We start from the raw sequence: 18,763 nt of genomic DNA, 5'->3' as shown, positions 1-18,763 counted from the left end.
CCATTTAACCGCAGTTGATTTCGGGAACACTTTGTTACGAATGAAGGGTTTCATGGTGAGAGTGACTTATTTTTTTTTTTTTCATTCATCCTTAGGTAAGAACTAAAGAGACTAGAAAATCAATGACTAGATGAGGATAGCTTTAAGCGCGGTTTTGTATTCTATTCTTGTCTCCTTTAACGGGGTTGACACAATGGAATATGGTTACATGATTCAATCGCCGAATAAGGCTTGCAGTACACACGCTGCTTTCTTGTTTTTCATTTTTCTTGTTTTTCCTTCATACACTGCTCTTTTCTATGGAGGTAATAAGCATAGCTATATCCATGCATGAATTAAAATAAAATAAAAGGAAATAGAAGCACGCATAAAAGAAGTTCAGTCTAAAATTGAACAGAATGTTCACTTGAAGAAAAAGGCTATTGAACTTCGTCAAATACTTAAAGATCGCAATGCTCAACTACAGTGCGATACACAGATAAGAGAGTCTCAGCGTTACATTGACTATTTTACAGAGGAATTACGGAGACTTCAGACTAAAGGCAGTCGCGCCTCCTATAGTTCCATGTCACCCGTTCAGGCCGAGTCTTGTAATAGCATAAACGATGTCCAAAAAACCATTTTTGATTCTCCTGAACAAACATTATCTTCTTATTTCTCAACAAGCACACCTCCTTCTGAAGACGATGATTCAAGGAGGAGATATACTATTTTAGGTAGATACACACACATATATATATATAAAGTTTGAAAGGGGGAGGAGGAAATTGACATCCGATTAGATCTATTGGAGGCAGATACACCTATCAATCGAGCCAAAGTATCTTTAAAGTTGCATGAATTGGAGTACAAAGTCGATGTAGAAAAAAAAGTACAAGAAGGTATTCGTAACTTGTATCAAACATTGGAACGCACTGCTTCTTCTTCAGCCTCGGATCGTCGAAGAAAAGCAGAATTACAAGAGAAACAGATGGAAAGCAGAGAAAAGATGGCCTTGTTAAACCATGCAGTCAAGAAATACAAAGATTTATATTTAGGTGAAGAAGAGGAAGAAGAGGAACAGGAAGCTCAAGAACAAGAGAAACATCTGGAAGAATTAGAAACGCGTCCTGTACGTGATTTACCTGGTGCACGTCGCCCAGTTACTGGCAAACTTCAACTAAGAATCATTGAAGCACATGAATTAGCCCATGCACCTACACGTATGTTTCGTGACCCTCAAACGGTGGTGATGATCAAGATTGATGGCAATATTCAGTTTCGTACAAGACCCTCCAAGAACGACAAATGGTCAGATAAGTTTGAAATGCATGTCGATAAAGCAACGGAAGTAGAAGTGTTGATCTATGATCAATCAGGTGATCGTACATTGCCTATTGGTTTGCTTTGGCTCAAGATTTCTGATATTGCAGAGAACTTGCGTAAACAGAAATTAGGGTTGGAACAACAAGATTCGAGTTGGGTACCTGCTCAGATTGCTCAGCAACATAGCGACTCAACCTTGCAGACCACAGATCGAAAAGACAAGACGACACATAAGCGTAAACCTGCGCCTGAAAGCGTGACAGCATGGTTTGATGTGGAGCCTTTAGGTCGTATTTATTTGGATATTAACTTTGTGCGTGAAAATGTCAATCGACGTCCTATGGATAAGTTGGGAAGAGCAGGTGCTGTGCGTGAAAGAAAAGGAGAAGTGCATGAAATGAACGGCCATCAGTTTGTTGCAAGACGGTTCTATCATATTATGCGTTGCGCTTTATGTGGTGATTTTATGGCGAAATTAACGTTTCAATGTGAAGGTATTGCTTTAAATAGGTCTCTTTCTTTCTTTCTTTTTGTTAATTTGGGATATTCAATAGATTGTGGTTTGGCATGTCATAAGAAATGTTATACTCAAGTAGTAATCCGTTGCATTTCGAGAACAGCTAAATCAGTAAGCGAATCCATTCACCATTGTCTTTGCTGTTAACATACCATAGGAGCATGATGAGGATGAATTAAAACACCGTATTCCTCATCGATTTGAACCATTGACCATTATTGGCGCCAATTGGTGTTGTCATTGTGGATTTATGCTTCCACTTGGGTTCAGAGGAGCACAGAAGTGTGAAGGTGAGTTTTATCCAACAAACTGGTTTCTTGATACGTCAGTTTATAGAATGCGGTGTTGCGTGCCATACAAAATGCGCCAGTCTTGTACCCGATTTCTGTGGCATGTCAATGGAAAAGGCAAATTTGATGTTGAGTGAAATGAAAGCAGCCAATAACCGCCGTCGTACATTCCACTCAGAAAGCTTAGCACAATTCTCCATGGATAACCATCAAAAGCCTCTGTTTGCTTCCTCTTCAAGCAACACACAACACAGTCTACAAAAGTATCTTCAGGAAGACACTGTTTCTCCTCATTCTTCACTTTCTACACCTGTCTTGCCCAAATCAAGTTCGACCTCAGGCCGACCATTATCATTCCACCATGATGTGACGTCCCTTCAGTCTTTAACTCATTTATTTAGCCATCATAATATCCATGAAAACAACAATAGACTTAGTCAACACCTTGTAAGTTGTTCGTAGGTCTTATGAAGCATTGATTTGAAACATTAGACAACACCTGTCCAAGTCAATCGGAAGGTAGGCTTAGATGATTTTAATTTCTTGGCCGTCTTGGGCAAAGGTAATTTCGGTAAAGTTATGCTAGCAGAAGAGAAATACACGAATGAACTATATGCTATCAAGATTCTTAAGAAGCGATTTGTACTGGACAACGATGAAGTAGAAAGGTATAGACATGGCATGGAACTCAACGAATTAACCTGCGTCTTAGCACTCGATCTGAAAAGCGTATCTTTTTGACTGCGAATCAAGAACGCCATCCTTTTCTTGTGAATTTACATAGTACGTTCCAGACAGAGACCAGAATCTATTATGTGATGGAATACGTGAGTGGAGGTGACCTTATGCTCCAAATTCAGCGAGAACAATTTTCCGAAACGCGTGCTCGTTTCTATGCCTGCGAAGTGCTTTTGGCTCTTGAGTATTTCCATAAACACGGCATTATTTATCGCGATCTTAAGCTAGATAATATCATGCTGTGCCTTGATGGTCATATCAAGTTAGCAGACTATGGTCTCTGTAAAGAAAACATGTGGGGTAACAATACAACCAATACGTTTTGTGGTACACCCGAGTTTATGGCACCTGAGATTTTGTTGGAACACAAATATGGTCGTGCTGTTGATTGGTGGGCCTTTGGTGTCTTGTTGTACGAAATGTTACTTGGTCAAGTAAGTTCGTGCCTTTTTCGATCTATTGATTTACTTGTGTATATTAGTCTCCTTTCAAGGGTGAAGATGAAGATGAAATTTTTGATGCTGTATTAGAAGACAAGATCTTGTATCCTATCAATATGTCTAAGCATTCTGTCTCGATTTGTGAATCTGTAAGTAAGCCCTTTCTGTTATATTTCTCTCCCTCATGCCATTCTAGTTACTTGAACGTAATCCTGAAAGACGTCTTGGTGGAGGTAAAGGAGATGCTCAAGAAGTAAAGAGCCATCCTTTCTTTGCCGGCATCAATTGGGATGACATGTTAGCGAAGCGAGTAGCACCTCCCTTTTTGCCTATTGTAAATGGCAGAGCAGATACATCGAATTTTGATGAAGAATTCACAAGAGAGATCCCTATCTTGACACCTGTGAATGCCATGTTGACTTCCCAAGAGCAACATGAATTCACCAACTTTTCCTATGTAGCCAATTGGGCTATTAATGGTACTTTCTAATAATAAATCTGTTTGTTTGTATTATCTAATGTACACAATGGATTTTGCGTATACCAGATGGAATAGTTTATTTGCACATAATAATCACAATACTAGCAGGAAATGAAATGGCAAGTAAAACAGAAAAAATGAGCATCAATATCTGGAATTGACTAGATGTATCACCAAGGGAAGGGGAAGACAGGATGATGCCAGCGATCAAGGGTCCTACCAGTGTGCCTAATGAATAAGCCATGTTGTACAGCGCATAGACTTGAGCAAATGCCGTGCTTTTCTTTAACAATGGTTACTATTTGTTTATACATATTTAAATTTTACCATTTGACTAACAATGGACCCCATTTCAGGCATAAGAGGTGTATGTACTATGGGATTTGACAGACCCAACAAAAAAAGAAAAGGTACCATACCATATAAAGATGTCTTCGCAGACAAACTGACCAAGAGAGCAGCAACCGAAGCAACCAACATACCTGTTGCGATAAACCAAGGTCTGCCGTACTATCATCAACGTCAATAGGGGCCATTTGAATACCATTTCCTTACTTTATCAGACAAATAGCCTGTGAATAGACCTAGAAAACAAGGAATGACCAAAGAAACAAAGATGACTGTATTGTTATTATTGGTTCTTTCCTAATTACTTACTTCCTATCGTTGATGTAGAAGCATGGTATTTTTCTGAAAGATAAATGGGCAATGCTGGTTCTATTCCCGCTAAAGCAACGGACGTGACAAAGCAACATATGACACAAGCAAGAATACGACGATGCTGAACCAAACGAATTAATTCATTCTTTCTTGAAGTCATAAGCGGTGTGGACTCTTCTAGTGTTGGTTGAACTGGAGAGGGTTCAGCTATCCATATAGATCCCAACAGAGTCAACAAGCCAAAGAAACTACAGAAATAGAAGGGAGCAGACATCCCTCCATACTCATACAACATACCACCAATAACAGGGCCAAGAACAAACCCTATTGTATGCGCTAAAATTACTGTGCCCATGACACGGCCTAACGTTTCGTTAGGAAATGCATCTGCCAACATGCCCAAGCCAATTGTCCTACAAACAATTAGTGTTTTATTGGATCTTGTTTCCTTTACCACGAAGCGCCAGCAGAAACGCCTTGACATAGTCTTGCCATCACAAATAACTTGTAGTTTGTTGCCCAAGAAAAGCACAAAGTGGAGCTGATCAAACAAATGGAGCCTATCATGAGAGGATATCTTCTGTTTTTATAGCTGTCAGAGAGTACAGCAAAAATAGGTGTAGCCATAAGATAACCACAGGCTATTCTAACATCAGATTCAATGTATATGATGTATCTCCAACTTACCAAAACAACCAAATAAAATACCAATATCTTTTGGCGTACCATGAAACTTGTCCAAGACAAGCAAAGGGAGGCAAGGAATAACTGCGCCATAGACCAACATGTCCCTGAATAAGATCAATAAACATATATGCAAGCTCAATGGCTTACGTGAATAGGATCAATGCAACAAGAATTGCAAGAGATAAACTTGATCTTTGTGCACGAAAATACCATGAACATGGACTCAAGTGGGTATTATTTGATTCCAAAGACATGGAAGAAGCAAACGATCTTGTATCTGAGTAATGCATTGTGAAGAGAAAGCGCAAGAATCAAAACCGTTTCATCCTGAGTTTAAAGAACAATGAGACTTTGTTTTTTTTAGAGTTTCAATTTTTTCCTTTTCATTTAGACTTTTTTTTTCTTCATATGGATAAAGGTAACTTTTAACATACACGATTTCTATACTCACCTTTTCTGAATAGGAGAAAGTGTCTATCAACAACTTCCGGGCAGTACAAGCTGTAAGCTTGGTTCTGTAAAGTAGTATAGAGATCTTCCTACTTGATTTAACCATTTTTTTTTATAGAAAGGAGTGAAAGAATTTGTCAAAGACTTTATAAAACCAACTTCTGACGCAGACAAAGTTTTGCGAGAAATGAAGCCAATTTATATCGACAGAGCGCATACATTTGTTAAAGAAGAAGATAAAAAAGCCGAAAAGAAAAAGCAGAGAAATAAAAAAGAACGCAAATTGACAGCAAGAGAAAAACGACGACTCAAGGTCTATGATATCCCAAAAGATGCGCATCAATATCGTTTGTTTGAACCGCTTGCCAAGTTATGGCAAGGATATATGAGCAAATTGTTGACACAGGGCCAAGCTAACTTTGAACAAAAACTGATCCGAGCAGATTTTCATGGAGCCATTTTGACAGGTAACAAGAAATTATACCTTACATTGAACTAAAAAAAAATAGTTGTCCAAAGTGCAAATCCAACTTATGTAGGCGTCACAGGCATCGTTATTCAAGAAACATTATCTGTATTCAATATGATAACAAAACAAGATAAATTAAAGCGTAAGCAATTGAATGAATTTACTATTTTGCTTAAACTATTCTAGAAATACCCAAGAACAGCAGTTATTTTAGTGTACATATTGAAGAAACAAACAAGGATTATACGATTTATGGTCCTCAGTTTGTTGCTCGTCCTGCAGAAAGAGCGGCAAAAAAATTCAAACCAAAACCCTCCATTGATTTGTAGTTTAATAAATTAATGTAATTACAAGATAAGACACTTCTTTTTGCCTCCTTTACCACCAGAAGACTTGTTCATCATCAAAGCAGCACGAGTGGCATTCTCAAACACTTCACGTACACCTTCACCAGACTTTGCAGAGCATTCGAGATACTTGTAAGCACCAATCTTTTGTGCTACACCCAAGCCCTACAAAGATAAAAAAAAAAATTAAATATGAAACCTATTTTTATACTATCCTTACTTCTTCAGCAGTAACAGGTCTTTGAGATGTCTTTCTTAATTCTTCAATCTTGGCGGGGTCATTTCTCAAATCCTTTTTACAAGCAACAAGCAAAATAGGAAGTCCTTGGCAGAAATGAAGTACTTCAGAAATCCACTATACAGATGAGTCAATAAATGTACATACATGTGTTTTTTTTTCTTGGCTTTACTTTTTCTTGAACGTTGTCCAAAGAATCAGGGGAATCAATAGAGAAACAGATCAAAATAACATGGGAATCAGGATACGAAAGAGGACGAAGACGGTCATAATCTTCCTGGCCTGAAAAATAATTTAAATTAATAAAAAGGGTAATTTTAGATCAGATCAAGAAATTACCTGCTGTATCCCAGAGAGCCAATTCAACATTTTTGCCATCAACCTCAACATCGGCTACATAGTTTTCAAAGACAGTAGGAACATAAAGCTAAAAAAAAGGGGGGAGTCAATTTCTATGGATCCATACAGCTAAATCATACCTCAGGGAAAGTTCCCCTTGAAAAGACAATCAAGAGACATGTTTTACCGCATGCACCATCACCTACAATGACGAGTTTTCTTCTGATTTCAGCCATCCTATCATGATTGTTAATAACGTACGCGGTTGGTTGTGTCAAGAAACAATGATAAGCGTCTATTTATGCAAATACGCCTTTTTTTTTCTCTCTTTCTCTCTAGACTTCAACTTGTATTCTTGACATACTATTGACATTTTCTGTCCTTTTGTTTTTTTTTGTTTTTACCTAACTATATTTTAAAGAAAAAGAGAATAGAAAAAAACAAATAAAATATGGAAAAGCACGAGGTTACTTTAACAGCATATATATAGATATTGTGCTGCATACTAACTCTATTTCGGGTCGGGTAAAGAGATCAAGTCACGTTTAAGCCGGAAAGATAAATAAGTACTTCTTTAATTATGGTATTTCTCATTAAATTTGAGAAAACTCAGCGATAAAATGAAAAGATGTTCTAGGTAAGAAGCTATTATTTTGCTTATTTGAGTAATGTGATAAAATGACATGAAATGACATTATCTTGTTATTAACTAGCTGGAAACGCCTCCGTTCCGATGTGAATTTTTTTAGGCTTTTTAAGCTTCGTTAAATAACCTTCAACCTGCATTTTTTTTTGGGGGGGGGGAGCTTTTAGCTAATGCCTGCGATGGATTAGCAGTCCACCGTTGGTGATTTTACGCTAATAAGTTAGTCATTTTTTATATGCTCTCAATTGCACATTTCCATCTAGACTATAAAGCTCAAACGAATACTTATAGAACAATTCATTGTCATGAAAACTAAGTTTGTTCGACTCAAATTCAGTTCATTAAACTCACCTGCTTTATAGATTAAGCATGTCTCAACAAGATATTTAATCCAGACAAACAATTTGGGAATGCATTGATTATTCAAGCAACTAATACAGCAGGTAAATACATGCTTCAGCAGTGAAAAAGACAGCATTGCATACAAATTTTCTTCTTTCTCTTAGGCACACGAAGGGGATATAAAGTCTGTTTGTACTTTCTTACATGCTCTAAATAGTTACAGTCCATATTTACTAACATACAGGGCACCTTTGGTGTTGATTTGGACCAAAAAAAGAGACTTGCGAAAAATGGCCAAAATGACTTTATATCCCCTTCGTGTGCCTAAGAGAAAGAAGAAAATTTGTATGCAATGCTGTCTTTTTCACTGCTGAAGCATGTATTTACCTGCTGTATCAGTTGCTTGAATAATCAATGCATTGCCGAATTACTCATTTGAATCAAACCTTCTTAATAAGATATTTAATTTAATAAATTAAAGAAACAGTTGTCCGCGAAGTTATCACTTTTATATTGCAGGATATGTTAAAGATGGCCTTTAATACACATCTTGAATATGGTTCAGAATATTGCATCATTACATTTCAAAGCAAATGGACATTTTTTAGAAGACGTATTCAATATTTCTATCAGAGATAGAATTAACACAAAAAGTATCTTTCGTTGCAATTTGCCAGACTTCTATTTTGATGAATTTATTCACTATTTATCATCTTTAGCACCCAAACATTTTTTTATTGATTCTGCCTTTAATATTTAGGGAAAGAATATCTTATATAAAGGGAAAAAAATCACTTTCATAAGGTTTGGAAACATAGGAGCAGAAAGAAAAGGCGTTCATTTAAGACATGCTCGTTTAGGGTTTAATAGAACATATGGCATGCTTTCGTATCTGTCTCTTTTGTTACTTTATCCCATTTTTTTCTATAAAGATGTTATCGTTCTATTGAGCAAGATAGTCTCAACAAAAATTTTGTTAGAGGCCACATAACTAAAACTGGAAAGGAGAGCATAATGTAAAGCTTAGTTATCTTCCATCTGAAAGTGCAATGAGTGATGACTTGAGGCTTGCATCAATTAAGCGTGCATTTTCTGGAATGCAAATATCAATTGTTTTGATTACTATAGAGAAAGGACCAAAAGACATCAATCAGTATGTTGTATCATGAAGGCCTATGCTATATGCTACCAAAAGTTAATAATTAGGAAAGCATTGAAAAACTACACACATTCTCCCCAGCTAGTTGTCATAATGCTTGCATCTAATTTGAGTTATGAATTGGACTTCTTCTGAAAGCAAACACTCAATTGAATTGCTTTTGATTCTTACGACTAGAGTGTCTTCTTGTTTGACTTTCTTTGCACTCACAAAATACAAGTTCTTTTTCATTTTCTTCAGTCACATGCGAATGAATTTTCCTTAAAAAAAGCTTTTAGCCAAGTCTGCCATTCTTGAAGTGGAGCTTGATAAAACGGTTAAGCTATACATGATATTTGATCAACTAGAAAGGTTCTTTTTATTGTACTAACCTACAGTTGTAGCATACTGCGCACCAGTTGCTTCTTGCTTTATTTCTTACTTCACTCGATGCATCATGTCAATGATTTAGAAGAAGAATTAATAAACTTTGCTTTCTGTTGTGTTTTATTCATCAAGCTTAACAAGGTTTTTGAACAAGAATGCTCTCGTTGCTCTAAATGATCCAGGTGCTTTTTTTTTCAAGTACACGGTCTACAACTAATTCACTTTTTTATTTCTTGACCAAGGACATCTCCTTGATTGACTGATTGCCTGAGACATTAAAACATGAAATTATATAAACATTACAAAAGAAAGACTTAATAGTAAAAAAAGGAAAGAGCCATCTAAATCAAAGACAATGAATCAGCTACTGCTCACCTCGCTCTTTTCATGAACAAGATAATTATCCATGTGCATGTATTGCTTATACTCGCATTTACTGGCAGATAGCCATTTGTTTATGTTGAGCCCAAATCATATTGATTCTGGGCTATTACTAAAGGACGAGAATGTCTGTATCAAACCTTCTACAACAACTCTAACGGATTTCCGCCAATAAAAAAACGAACACTGAATTTTCAAGAAGCGAATATTTTGAGCCACTGTATACTTTAATTGTGTAGAACCTCAATCCTTTATTAGTCTTGAAATGCGTGAACTATAGAACACAATTAATATTGTTTGTGTACGCATGACCATCAGCTTACCTGTATGATCTTGTTCCATGAACTCAACATAATCCTTTTGGTCCATAGCAATCACAGTGTTGGAGGGAATAGCAACAGCGAAGCCATGCATACCAAGAGTAATTTCGTAGAGAATTTTACCACCCATCTTTTCAATATCTGATTTAGCTTGATTGATTTTTTTTTGAGTTACAGGTTCTTTAAGAGCAAGCATATAATTGGTGAAGCCTTGATGTACATTTTATAAATAGGGGTAATTTATCATTTTTATTTACCTGCTTCAGCAGCATAAGCAACTGCCAAACAAGCCAACATGAGACAAACAAATAAAATGGAGCGCATACTGAATATAGAAAAGAGATAAAAAAAAAAAAGAGCGAAAAATAGTGAAGAGTACAAGTTTTTATTATTTATAAGTCACATGAACATGTGTTTATTTACATGCTGACATAAAAAAAAGATAGACTGAACGTTGATGGCTCTTACCTGCAATGTAAGCTTACTGAAATCCGCAATTTGATCTTTGAAAAAAAAAAAAAATCAGATAATTTGGGTAGAATAGTTTGGGTGTACCCGGAGCTTTGATTTCAACTTTAAGCCACCTAGATGGAAAATACTAAAACTGATTAATTGTATTTATAAATGATATTCATCTGCTCATTGCGCTCCAAATTATTTACCGATATTATTTTCGATATTGAATGAAACAACAGAAAGAGTAGAGCTTATAATTTGAAGATTTAATTAAGTGTAATCTTGATATTAGCTAGGCTTTGAAGGGGTATATCTATTGAAGAGTTCCTCTGCTTAGTTTAAGAGTAAAAAAAACATTATTTGTTCTTGTTCTTCTTCTTTATGGCTGGCTCTCAAGGTAGCAGCAGTATTTACCCATGATTGCTAAACACTCTCAAGTTAGTTATTTCTGTTCTTATTTATATACATATATATCTATATATTATCTTCATTTCGTAGAAAGCAATCAGGGAATTCAGCAGCATATCACCCTCAAGGTCCTTTTTGCACGAAGGCAACGTAAAAGATCTGATCTTCACAGCGACATGAATTTCATTGAATGGCAGAATGGCATAGCAATAACCATTCCAGCCATTAAAATCCATGCCGCAGATCTGATCAACTTTAAGCAGGCTTTACTCAGACAACTCCCTCTCAGCTACAATCAATCTAATATTCTTCTTCTTCACAGTAGCAAGGCGATGCCTATGCTGCATGCTTTGACTGCCAAAATCAATGTCCTGGGCAAATATGGTTTTTGCAGCTGGTAGTGGTTGAAATACATCATCTTATAGAAGAAGACCTTCAGCAATAAGCTCAACTGGTTCATTAGAGACCTCTTCTTCGGAAGTAGAATCTTTGATAGATTGAGCAATGGTATCAAAGTTTTGTTCAACAAAGTCTTGGTATCCTTTAGTTCCCGTAAATAGCAGGTTGTTATCATGTGTAAAACGGCTTGCAGATCCTTGTAGTTCTAAATTACCCAAAGTGTCCATCTCAGCATAAAGACCTCTTGGAATACTGCCCTTGAGAGATTTGGCCTACAGTGCATTGAGGTTCGGTCTTTTCTTGGTATTCAACTCATGGCGAATGTTATTTATTAACGTTGTTTGTGCCACAGTTCTGAAGAGACGTAAACATTCGTCTAGAGGCATATCAACAGCAGATCTTTCTGTAGAGGAAACAACAGGCGGTAGTAGTTGTACTGCATCCGAAGCTAGTCTTGGTGGCAGGGTGTAACCTTCATCCATACAGAATGAACTTTGCACAGCCTTACGATAACTCATTGCTTTAGAAAAGCAAAGCTATATTATGTAGAGCGTTGGTCAATCAAACAGATTCTAACTGAATAAACTCAAGAAAGATAAAAGTTAAAAAGAAGCAAACAAGCTAAACATATTATTCTCCCAAATTGATTGTAGCATAAACAATAACAATAAGACGAGTGACCAATTAGAACCAACAATGGCCAAAAGAGATCTATTTCGTCATTATGTCTCCTATTTATACTTGTTGATTCTTATCCTCATACTGAAATAACAAAGGATAAGTGTATATAATATTGATTTGCCTTCATGATAATGATGAGAACTCTCTAAAGAGCAATTATTAATCTAGATAAATTGCTCACAAAGGATAGTTCAGCTAAAGGACTGTCAAAATCTTAGCAAGTTTAAAGTTACTGATAAGAAAAGCGCAATTTAAACAATTACGTCTCCGCAATTAAGTTTAGAACATTGAAATTTGACACTGCGTCCACTGTATATTTTGAAGCAACCATTTTTATTTTAGTATTAAAGAATATTATATATATATAAGGTATGAAAGGGTATTTGCTTTAAATAAGACCATTATCTCGCAAATTTGCTTGAAGGATAATATCGTTTACAGCTGTCATGACAAATCTAATTTGCTCTGTATCAGTAGCACAAGTTAAATGTGTGTAGACTTGCTTCTCGGCTGAGGAATTCAAAGAAACAAAGCGTTGCATGATATATTTGCTCGCCTTTTCATAGTCATCACCTCCTTTGTAATCTGGGAAATACTCTTCCAATGGACTGTACGCTAATTTCTGTTTAAACAAATCTGTCTTGTTGAGGAAAAGAATAGTTGAAGTTCTTTCAAACCATCTTGAGTTACAGATAGAGTCAAACAAGGTCAAGGCTTCTTGCATTCGATTAACAGACTCGTCTTCAATTAAGACTTGATCATATTCTGAAATGGCTACCAAAAAGATAATAGCAGTAACATCTTCAAAGCAGTGGATCCACTTTTTACGCTCAGAGCGCTGGCCACCCACATCAAACATTCGGTAGGTCAGTGTACCAAACACAAATTTAGTTTCAGCAATTCCAGTAGTCTTAACACGTGAACGCAGTACATCTTGATCGGTAGGTAAATAATTTGGATCACCTATACGCTCAATAGAATCAAAGTAGCTAAAAGTGGCAATTAGGATCAAGATGTTGTAAAATATAAACTTACTATGAAGCTGAATCATTCAGTTGGAATTCATTTCTTCTTCTATGTGCTTCTTGGACACCAGCATCCTCCCACAAATGTTTAATGCCCTTGACTACCTCGGGTGACAAAGAATAAGTGTCATTGAACTGTTGTTTTTGATCCATAATAAACTCAAAATAATCACGATTTTCTGGATTATCGAGATTAATATCGAGATTTTCCATGGCTTCCAATAAAACTTGAATAGACTGGATGGCGTTACTAAAGATAATTTCTCTGTACGCCTCTTTTTCTTCTTGAGTGAATCCACCATCATGGATGAGCTTCATCTGCTTTAGAATAGTTGACTTTCCTGATTCACCAGCACCTAGTCAGAAGCATGGTTAATAAAGCATTTGTTGCAAGAAATATTTACCAAGAAGTAAAAGTTTGACTTCGTTCTTATTGTTTAATTTTTCCATGCGAAGCTGACCATCAATCTCTTCATTTCTAAGCCTTCCAGCATTATCAGGTTCTTCGACGGATGCACAGCAGCCCATTTCAATTTTTTATTTATTTTAAACCGGGAAAGAAAAAAAGAAAAAGAAAAAAAAAAAGACATATAGAGGGAATTGACAAGATTTAATCATTTTGCGGGATGTAAAGTACAATATTAATTAGTGTACATAAACGAATTCGTGTAACGGTCGAGAAGGTCTCTATAGATACAAAACACCTTACTTTCTTTGTCTTTTATTTCGCTTATGAAGGTCTGGTTTGTATGGTAGATGGTCTATAATAAAACGATTTTGTATGATAATTTCTCCTGTCATTTAAAGTGAAAAAATTCAATCCAATCAAATCCAGATCAAACGCGTGCTTTTAAAAAAAGTTTTTTTTTCTACAGTCGCGTTTGTTTTCTTTAATTTAACATGTCCATGGCCACTACAGAAGCAGGGTTTGACGATCCTACCGATTTCAAAACCACAAAGCTTCAAATACTAGACGAGCATTTGAGGTGTCCTATATGTAAAGAATTGTTTAATACAACCATGATACTCTCTACTTGCTCGCATTCTTTTTGTGCTCTTTGTATACGCCGCAGTCTTTCCACCGAACAAAAATGCCCAAAGTGTCGAAAGGAAGCAGTAGAAAAAAACCTTATTCATAATTATGATTTGGATAACGTTGTCAGATCCTGGAAAGACTCAAGGTAGTTTATTTGCGAAAGACATGTAGCTTATCTATTTTATCTAGGCATCATTTATTGACACTCGATAAAGAAGACACTATGAATGTAGATCAAGTACCATCAAATCAAGTGGAAAGTATTTCTATTCAAGATAGTGAAGACGAATTTCAAAGTCAACCATCTACAAGAAGATCTACACGATTAAGCTCACAGACCAAGCTTAATTATGCAGAACCCCAATTACAGGAACAAAGCATTATGCAACCTCAATTGCAACATCCTCCACTGAAACCCGTTGCACCTCAGTCTCCAAAAGAAATTGAGTTAAATAGTAAGTTGAACAATCAGGAAAAGTATTCTTATGTAAGAAAAAAAAAGGAACATCAATGGTTGTATGTCCTATATGCCAACAACAAATGGCATTTGGAGTATTGGATATTCATGTAGATCGATGTTTAAAAGGGGATAGATCTATTCCTGTCCTCAACTCAAATGCTTCGGGTAGTAATGCACCACCTACACACTCCCTGCCTATAATGAGAAAGTAAGTTTAAACTACAAGAAACGCTTATTTACATATTTCTATTAGAAAAGCATCAGTAAATTTAGGACCAAAGCCTATCAAACAAGTATTTGGTGTCATGAAGGACAAAGAAATCAAAGCGCTTTTAAGAGTAAGTTTTTATTTCACAAACTATGTCTCTTACTTTGTTAGTCATTGAATTTACCAGATCATGGTGATAGAAAACAAATGATGTGGAGACACACAGAATATGTAACGATGTGGAATGCAAACAATGATTCTGAAAATCCAGTTAGTGCCCATGTCTTAATACAAAGATTGCAGAAAATGGAGAGCTCCATGTTGGCTGAAAAGAACAACCAACTCAAGCGTAAAAATGAAGATTTGAATTCGCATAAGCAGCACTATAAAGATGACTATGTTCGCCTCATTGAAGATGTTAAACGAAGAAAATAAGCCATGTATATATATACGATTTTAGACATTATATGATACCATTTGAATAAAACATGCTATTGGATTTTGCAGGTTACCAAACCTAAAAAAAAAAAAAAAAAAAAAAAAAGCTGGCTTAAAGTAACAAAGCAAAACCTACAAGCTTTAACAGGAGTGGACGGAGTGTTCGCCAAAAACATAAAAGCTTTTGATACGCTTATATATTTCATATGAATGAAGGCCATTGAGCTTAACAGTATAGATGTTCTTTTTGATTCTGTAATCAAAATACATATCGTACTTGACACCTACAGAACAGCGCGTATGTTGCATTAATCCTTTGCAATACAAGCACTGCTACTTTTGGGTCAATCAAATGCTACTCTTTGGTCCCATACCTTTGCTCAAGAATGGAAAAAGTTAATTTGTACAGTATTATGCACCCAAGCGTTTTTTGATTCTGATATGGAGGACTCCAGTTAGCTTTTCATTTTCTTTATCTAACATCAAGATTACAAGCAGAGAAATTATACACAACAGCTCTTTCGTTTTGAACTTCAGGCAATTCTTCACGGTTTCCATTGGGAAACTGAGTTCTAAAGGGAGTTTTGTTTATAGTTTTTGTTTTCTGTACATATCAATAGATGAAGATAAAGAAGACCTATTGCTATTCAAGTTCGAAAACATAAAACGTAAGTTAGGACAGTGTGGCTTATATCAATAGCTTAAAGCTCCAGGACACCCAAATTATCTGTCCTTTGTTATGGCATGATGCCAAACTCGGAACTACTGCTTCCTTACCAGCCGATTTCAAGCAGTAAACAATCTTTTCCCCCGGGATGACTTGGTCCTATGTTGATTTTGACTTGCTAAAAATAGAAAAAAAGGGATCAAAGTTGTTATGTATCACGTACCTCTTTATGTCATTTAAACCAACAAGGATTTGGTCAATCTGTTCTTTCTTTTGCTTCTTTTCTTCATGAATAAATATTCGACATTTTGGCTATTCTTTTTAGCATTTATTTCCTGTATTGTATTGACACACGCTCATCCTTCGCTTATAAAGAGACAAGATGATTTAAACGAACTACATCATACTACCCTCACCAGAACTGAAACAAAAACGACAGCTACTACATCAACAGCTTCCCCAACATCAACATCAAAAAGCCACCATGGTAATGACACACCTTCAAATGATCTCATCCTTGCCAATTCAACAGAATGGAAAGGTAATTATATAGTGCCTATGATAACGCTTAATGTTTTTTTTTTGTTTAGTTGCTGTTTATGGCACAGAATCTGGAATCTCTCCTAGAATGGCGGCTTTGGGTGCCGTATTGATTGCATTGGGTCTATTCTTGTGTTCTTTTGGATTTAGATTGTCTAAACTAATGCTATGTGTCATGGGACTCTTAACTTTCGGGTCCATGACCTGGATCGCTCTAGCCAACCTAAAGCCAGAAGCAGGATACAGTCGAGATGAAATCACAATGATCACTGTTCCTGCAGGTGTAGGTGTAGTGGGTGCCATTGTTTATTATTTCCTTTGGAACATTGCTCTTTATCTTGTAGGAGGTAAGTTCTCTTTTTGAACAATACACATGCTCATTTTATTATTGGATAGCCTTTAGTGGGTTCTTATTTGCTGTATTTATCTTGACCTGGAAGAGTAATTTCTTAATTGAAAATGTGAGTTGAGAGTTGTATCATACCTGTATTTATTCTTTTCTCTTTAGCTTATTGGAAGATACTGCTTTATAGGCGGTATGGCACTTGTTTGTGCTGCCTTGATATGGGCTGCTTTAAGACCTGCTTTGTTCTTTGCTACTTCTTTTGTAGGTGCTTATATTCTCATGTTTGGTATCGATTGCTTGGCACGTACAGGCTTCATTGCTGGTCCACAAGCTTTGTTGAATAGAAACCCACGTCACATGATAGAATACACCCTTCCCACTTATGTCTATGTCTTATTGGCCATGGTGATTGTTGTGTTCTTGATTTCCTTGATATGGCAATTTGTTTTTAATGCAGCTTATGAACTTGCTCTCCATGTCACTGCCGCTGTAAAGGGCAAAGAAGCTCATGAAGATTTCCATCAACATAGAGAAGCTGTCATTGATGATGGTGGATCAATTGCTCCTCCAGGTTCACACCACGCTGCTCCTTCTATTTATCCTTCCCATCATGCTGCTCCCTCCATTCATCCATCTCATCACCCTGACCCTTCTATTCACCCATCTCATCATGGATAAGTAATAAAAACATACTTTATTCATTTTTTCGCTCATTATCTCTTGCTTGAGCAATTGGATTCTGACTAAAAGCAGTATGGGATTCTGCTGCTAATCGAGAACTCCATGGTGTAGCCAATGCTATGTAGTTCAAGGTAAATATAGCGTTTGTCACCTTCACACTCCACATCACTTGGCCTGTAGTGGCACGTAAACAATATACCCATTTTCCTGAACCAACATAAATCAATTGGTAAGGACGGCCTGCTTCTAAACTGGGTGGCTCAACAAGGGCTACAGGTACATTATACCATCCTCCTGGACAATTGTACTCCCATAATTTTTCGCCTGTCCGACTGTTCATGGCCATGACTTTGCCTCGTGAACATCCAAACACAATGGGTTCTCCCAAAGCTTCTCTTTCTTCCCCATAGCTAGGAGGTAATGCATTCGGATTGTTTGTAATTTCTAAAGGACGTAAAAACCGACTCGGTGTAGTAATGACCGACACTTCTTCTGCTCCAAATCCCTTTTTTTTTTATGTCAGTACATTGTGGTTCGTAGATATTATACTTACAGGCATTTTATTAATCCATTTAGTTTCACCCGTCATGAGTTTCATGCAAGCAGTTTTACCAACTGCGCCCACAATCACATCATCATAATCTGTGACAAATACAGAGACAATATTGCCATAAGCGCTTGTAGGGAATTTGGCACGCCATAGGCGACTTCCATCACGTTTATGAAGAGCATATATTTTTCCATTGGTAGCGCAAATCAGAATATCGTTTCGATTAAAGTTTGTTCCTTCTATTTGTACAATGGATCCACTATCTGATCCTGCATCGTCTTGGTGCGATTTTCTTTTTTCAGAGCTCGAAAAAAAGTTCATATTGATTGACTTGGCAAGGAAGGAAGGAAGAGAAGAAAAAAAGAGAATTTAGCTTCTTTTATAACAAAAGATCTTACTTGAACAGGAAATTTTGCTAAGCACCTAACTGTAACCCAGAGAAAAAGTCATGTACTCAGCCTCGCTTCTCTTCTGTTTTATTTTGTTGCAAGAGAAAAGTAGCTCAACAAAGACCCTCTTGATGAATGTAGTTTTTTTTTTTTCATGTTGTTATGATTTATCACTGAAGAGGTGTTTTGCTTTGTTTATCACTCATCTTTCGAGACTTTTTGACTTTTGAATTTTCTCCAAAAGCAGGGTTCGGTTCCTGTCTATGCTAACTTGTAGGAACTTGTCGATCATTATGCTTTACGA

General features: G+C 36.5%; 10 protein-coding genes across 10 annotated transcripts; 4 read left to right on the top strand and 6 right to left on the bottom strand.

Annotated features, from left to right (window-relative positions):
- The first annotated feature begins 27 nt into the window (after positions 1 to 27).
- B0P05DRAFT_524542 (kinase-like domain-containing protein) lies at positions 28 to 3,813 on the top strand. The gene is made up of 10 exons (XM_051576211.1): positions 28 to 305; positions 353 to 716; positions 783 to 1,799; positions 1,860 to 1,933; positions 1,980 to 2,112; positions 2,159 to 2,559; positions 2,605 to 2,780; positions 2,825 to 3,284; positions 3,332 to 3,439; positions 3,487 to 3,813. Exons 1-10 carry the CDS (start codon positions 300 to 302, stop codon positions 3,778 to 3,780), a joined length of 3,033 nt encoding a protein of 1,010 aa, XP_051439157.1. The 5' UTR covers positions 28 to 299; the 3' UTR covers positions 3,781 to 3,813.
- On the bottom strand, positions 3,792 to 5,445 carry B0P05DRAFT_524535 (major facilitator superfamily domain-containing protein). Its single transcript, XM_051576210.1, has 7 exons — positions 5,266 to 5,445; positions 5,119 to 5,222; positions 4,886 to 5,072; positions 4,429 to 4,844; positions 4,327 to 4,391; positions 4,099 to 4,281; positions 3,792 to 4,054 (listed from the first exon to the last, which is right to left on the bottom strand). Exons 1-7 carry the CDS (start codon positions 5,406 to 5,408, stop codon positions 3,848 to 3,850), a joined length of 1,305 nt encoding a protein of 434 aa, XP_051439156.1. The 5' UTR covers positions 5,409 to 5,445; the 3' UTR covers positions 3,792 to 3,847.
- Positions 5,446 to 5,499: 54 nt separating this feature from the next.
- B0P05DRAFT_172343 (Rof/RNase P-like protein) lies at positions 5,500 to 6,375 on the top strand. The gene is made up of 5 exons (XM_051573138.1): positions 5,500 to 5,536; positions 5,583 to 5,635; positions 5,687 to 6,035; positions 6,078 to 6,179; positions 6,224 to 6,375. The coding sequence occupies exons 1-5, from the start codon at positions 5,527 to 5,529 to the stop codon at positions 6,364 to 6,366; spliced, it is 657 nt and encodes a 218-aa protein (XP_051439155.1). The 5' UTR covers positions 5,500 to 5,526; the 3' UTR covers positions 6,367 to 6,375.
- A 9-nt stretch (positions 6,376 to 6,384) lies between these two features.
- Positions 6,385 to 7,197, bottom strand: B0P05DRAFT_568257 (P-loop containing nucleoside triphosphate hydrolase protein; the record flags this gene model as incomplete). The annotated part of the gene is made up of 5 exons (XM_051581187.1): positions 6,385 to 6,549; positions 6,605 to 6,739; positions 6,795 to 6,904; positions 6,962 to 7,049; positions 7,102 to 7,197. 5 exons carry the CDS (start codon positions 7,195 to 7,197, stop codon positions 6,385 to 6,387), a joined length of 594 nt encoding a protein of 197 aa, XP_051439154.1.
- A 2,546-nt stretch (positions 7,198 to 9,743) lies between these two features.
- Positions 9,744 to 10,530, bottom strand: B0P05DRAFT_524523 (uncharacterized protein). Its single transcript, XM_051576209.1, has 2 exons — positions 10,179 to 10,530; positions 9,744 to 10,129 (listed from the first exon to the last, which is right to left on the bottom strand). Exons 1-2 carry the CDS (start codon positions 10,369 to 10,371, stop codon positions 10,110 to 10,112), a joined length of 213 nt encoding a protein of 70 aa, XP_051439153.1. The 5' UTR covers positions 10,372 to 10,530; the 3' UTR covers positions 9,744 to 10,109.
- Positions 10,531 to 11,305: 775 nt separating this feature from the next.
- Positions 11,306 to 12,042, bottom strand: B0P05DRAFT_593650 (uncharacterized protein; the record flags this gene model as incomplete). The annotated part of the gene is made up of 3 exons (XM_051583055.1): positions 11,715 to 12,042; positions 11,473 to 11,690; positions 11,306 to 11,433 (listed from the first exon to the last, which is right to left on the bottom strand). The coding sequence occupies exons 1-3, from the start codon at positions 11,954 to 11,956 to the stop codon at positions 11,306 to 11,308; spliced, it is 588 nt and encodes a 195-aa protein (XP_051439152.1). The 5' UTR covers positions 11,957 to 12,042.
- A 398-nt stretch (positions 12,043 to 12,440) lies between these two features.
- On the bottom strand, positions 12,441 to 13,727 carry B0P05DRAFT_524521 (G protein alpha subunit). Its single transcript, XM_051576208.1, has 3 exons — positions 13,549 to 13,727; positions 13,155 to 13,500; positions 12,441 to 13,108 (listed from the first exon to the last, which is right to left on the bottom strand). The coding sequence occupies exons 1-3, from the start codon at positions 13,670 to 13,672 to the stop codon at positions 12,508 to 12,510; spliced, it is 1,071 nt and encodes a 356-aa protein (XP_051439151.1). The 5' UTR covers positions 13,673 to 13,727; the 3' UTR covers positions 12,441 to 12,507.
- Positions 13,728 to 14,039: 312 nt separating this feature from the next.
- Positions 14,040 to 15,377, top strand: B0P05DRAFT_524518 (uncharacterized protein). The gene is made up of 5 exons (XM_051576207.1): positions 14,040 to 14,325; positions 14,370 to 14,635; positions 14,683 to 14,848; positions 14,894 to 14,978; positions 15,020 to 15,377. The coding sequence occupies exons 1-5, from the start codon at positions 14,045 to 14,047 to the stop codon at positions 15,281 to 15,283; spliced, it is 1,062 nt and encodes a 353-aa protein (XP_051439150.1). The 5' UTR covers positions 14,040 to 14,044; the 3' UTR covers positions 15,284 to 15,377.
- A 1,291-nt stretch (positions 15,378 to 16,668) lies between these two features.
- On the top strand, positions 16,669 to 17,517 carry B0P05DRAFT_577046 (uncharacterized protein; the record flags this gene model as incomplete). Its single annotated transcript, XM_051581754.1, has 3 exons — positions 16,669 to 16,840; positions 16,890 to 16,954; positions 17,002 to 17,517. The coding sequence occupies 3 exons, from the start codon at positions 16,669 to 16,671 to the stop codon at positions 17,515 to 17,517; spliced, it is 753 nt and encodes a 250-aa protein (XP_051439149.1).
- Positions 17,518 to 17,529: 12 nt separating this feature from the next.
- On the bottom strand, positions 17,530 to 18,445 carry B0P05DRAFT_524510 (uncharacterized protein). The gene is made up of 2 exons (XM_051576206.1): positions 18,074 to 18,445; positions 17,530 to 18,025 (listed from the first exon to the last, which is right to left on the bottom strand). Exons 1-2 carry the CDS (start codon positions 18,389 to 18,391, stop codon positions 17,534 to 17,536), a joined length of 810 nt encoding a protein of 269 aa, XP_051439148.1. The 5' UTR covers positions 18,392 to 18,445; the 3' UTR covers positions 17,530 to 17,533.
- Positions 18,446 to 18,763: the final 318 nt, after the last annotated feature.

Source organism: Gilbertella persicaria (assembly GCF_025201335.1).
Source record: "Gilbertella persicaria strain CBS 190.32 chromosome Unknown B0P05scaffold_3, whole genome shotgun sequence".
Taxonomy (NCBI): Eukaryota; Fungi; Mucoromycota; class Mucoromycetes; order Mucorales; family Choanephoraceae; genus Gilbertella; species Gilbertella persicaria.
Note: the sequence above shows the minus strand (reverse complement) of the source record. Positions and strands in the feature narration are given on the sequence as shown.

Bases quoted from the DNA above. Each gene is read 5' to 3' on its own strand.
- B0P05DRAFT_524535 (XM_051576210.1), bottom strand. From the start codon at position 5,408: ATGCATTACTCAGATACAAGATCGTTTGCTTCTTCCATGTCTTTGGAA. The intron at 4,392-4,428 runs GTAAGTAATTAG...ATAACAATACAG, and splicing joins TTCTACATCAACGATAGGAA to TCATCTTTGTTTCTTTGGTC. The intron at 4,055-4,098 runs GTAAAATTTAAA...CCATTGTTAAAG, and splicing joins GGTCCATTGTTAGTCAAATG to AAAAGCACGGCATTTGCTCA.
- B0P05DRAFT_172343 (XM_051573138.1), top strand. The intron at 5,636-5,686 runs GTAAAGTAGTAT...TTTTTTTTATAG, and splicing joins CAAGCTGTAAGCTTGGTTCT to AAAGGAGTGAAAGAATTTGT. The intron at 6,180-6,223 runs GTAAGCAATTGA...AAACTATTCTAG, and splicing joins AAAACAAGATAAATTAAAGC to AAATACCCAAGAACAGCAGT.
- B0P05DRAFT_524542 (XM_051576211.1), top strand. The intron at 2,113-2,158 runs GTGAGTTTTATC...GTCAGTTTATAG, and splicing joins AGGAGCACAGAAGTGTGAAG to AATGCGGTGTTGCGTGCCAT. The intron at 3,440-3,486 runs GTAAGTAAGCCC...ATGCCATTCTAG, and splicing joins CTGTCTCGATTTGTGAATCT to TTACTTGAACGTAATCCTGA.
- B0P05DRAFT_524521 (XM_051576208.1), bottom strand. From the start codon at position 13,672: ATGGGCTGCTGTGCATCCGTCGAAGAACCTGATAATGCTGGAAGGCTT. The intron at 13,501-13,548 runs GTAAATATTTCT...GCTTCTGACTAG, and splicing joins AGTCAAACTTTTACTTCTTG to GTGCTGGTGAATCAGGAAAG. The intron at 13,109-13,154 runs GTAAGTTTATAT...TGCCACTTTTAG, and splicing joins CTGAATGATTCAGCTTCATA to CTACTTTGATTCTATTGAGC.
- B0P05DRAFT_524518 (XM_051576207.1), top strand. From the start codon at position 14,045: ATGTCCATGGCCACTACAGAAGCAGGGTTTGACGATCCTACCGATTTC. The intron at 14,849-14,893 runs GTAAGTTTAAAC...TATTTCTATTAG, and splicing joins TCCCTGCCTATAATGAGAAA to AAAAGCATCAGTAAATTTAG. The intron at 14,979-15,019 runs GTAAGTTTTTAT...TTACTTTGTTAG, and splicing joins AAATCAAAGCGCTTTTAAGA to TCATTGAATTTACCAGATCA.
- B0P05DRAFT_524523 (XM_051576209.1), bottom strand. From the start codon at position 10,371: ATGCTTGCTCTTAAAGAACCTGTAACTCAAAAAAAAATCAATCAAGCT. The intron at 10,130-10,178 runs GTAAGCTGATGG...TGTGTTCTATAG, and splicing joins CATGGAACAAGATCATACAG to TTCACGCATTTCAAGACTAA.
- B0P05DRAFT_524510 (XM_051576206.1), bottom strand. From the start codon at position 18,391: ATGAACTTTTTTTCGAGCTCTGAAAAAAGAAAATCGCACCAAGACGAT. The intron at 18,026-18,073 runs GTAAGTATAATA...TAAAAAAAAAAG, and splicing joins AATGGATTAATAAAATGCCT to GGATTTGGAGCAGAAGAAGT.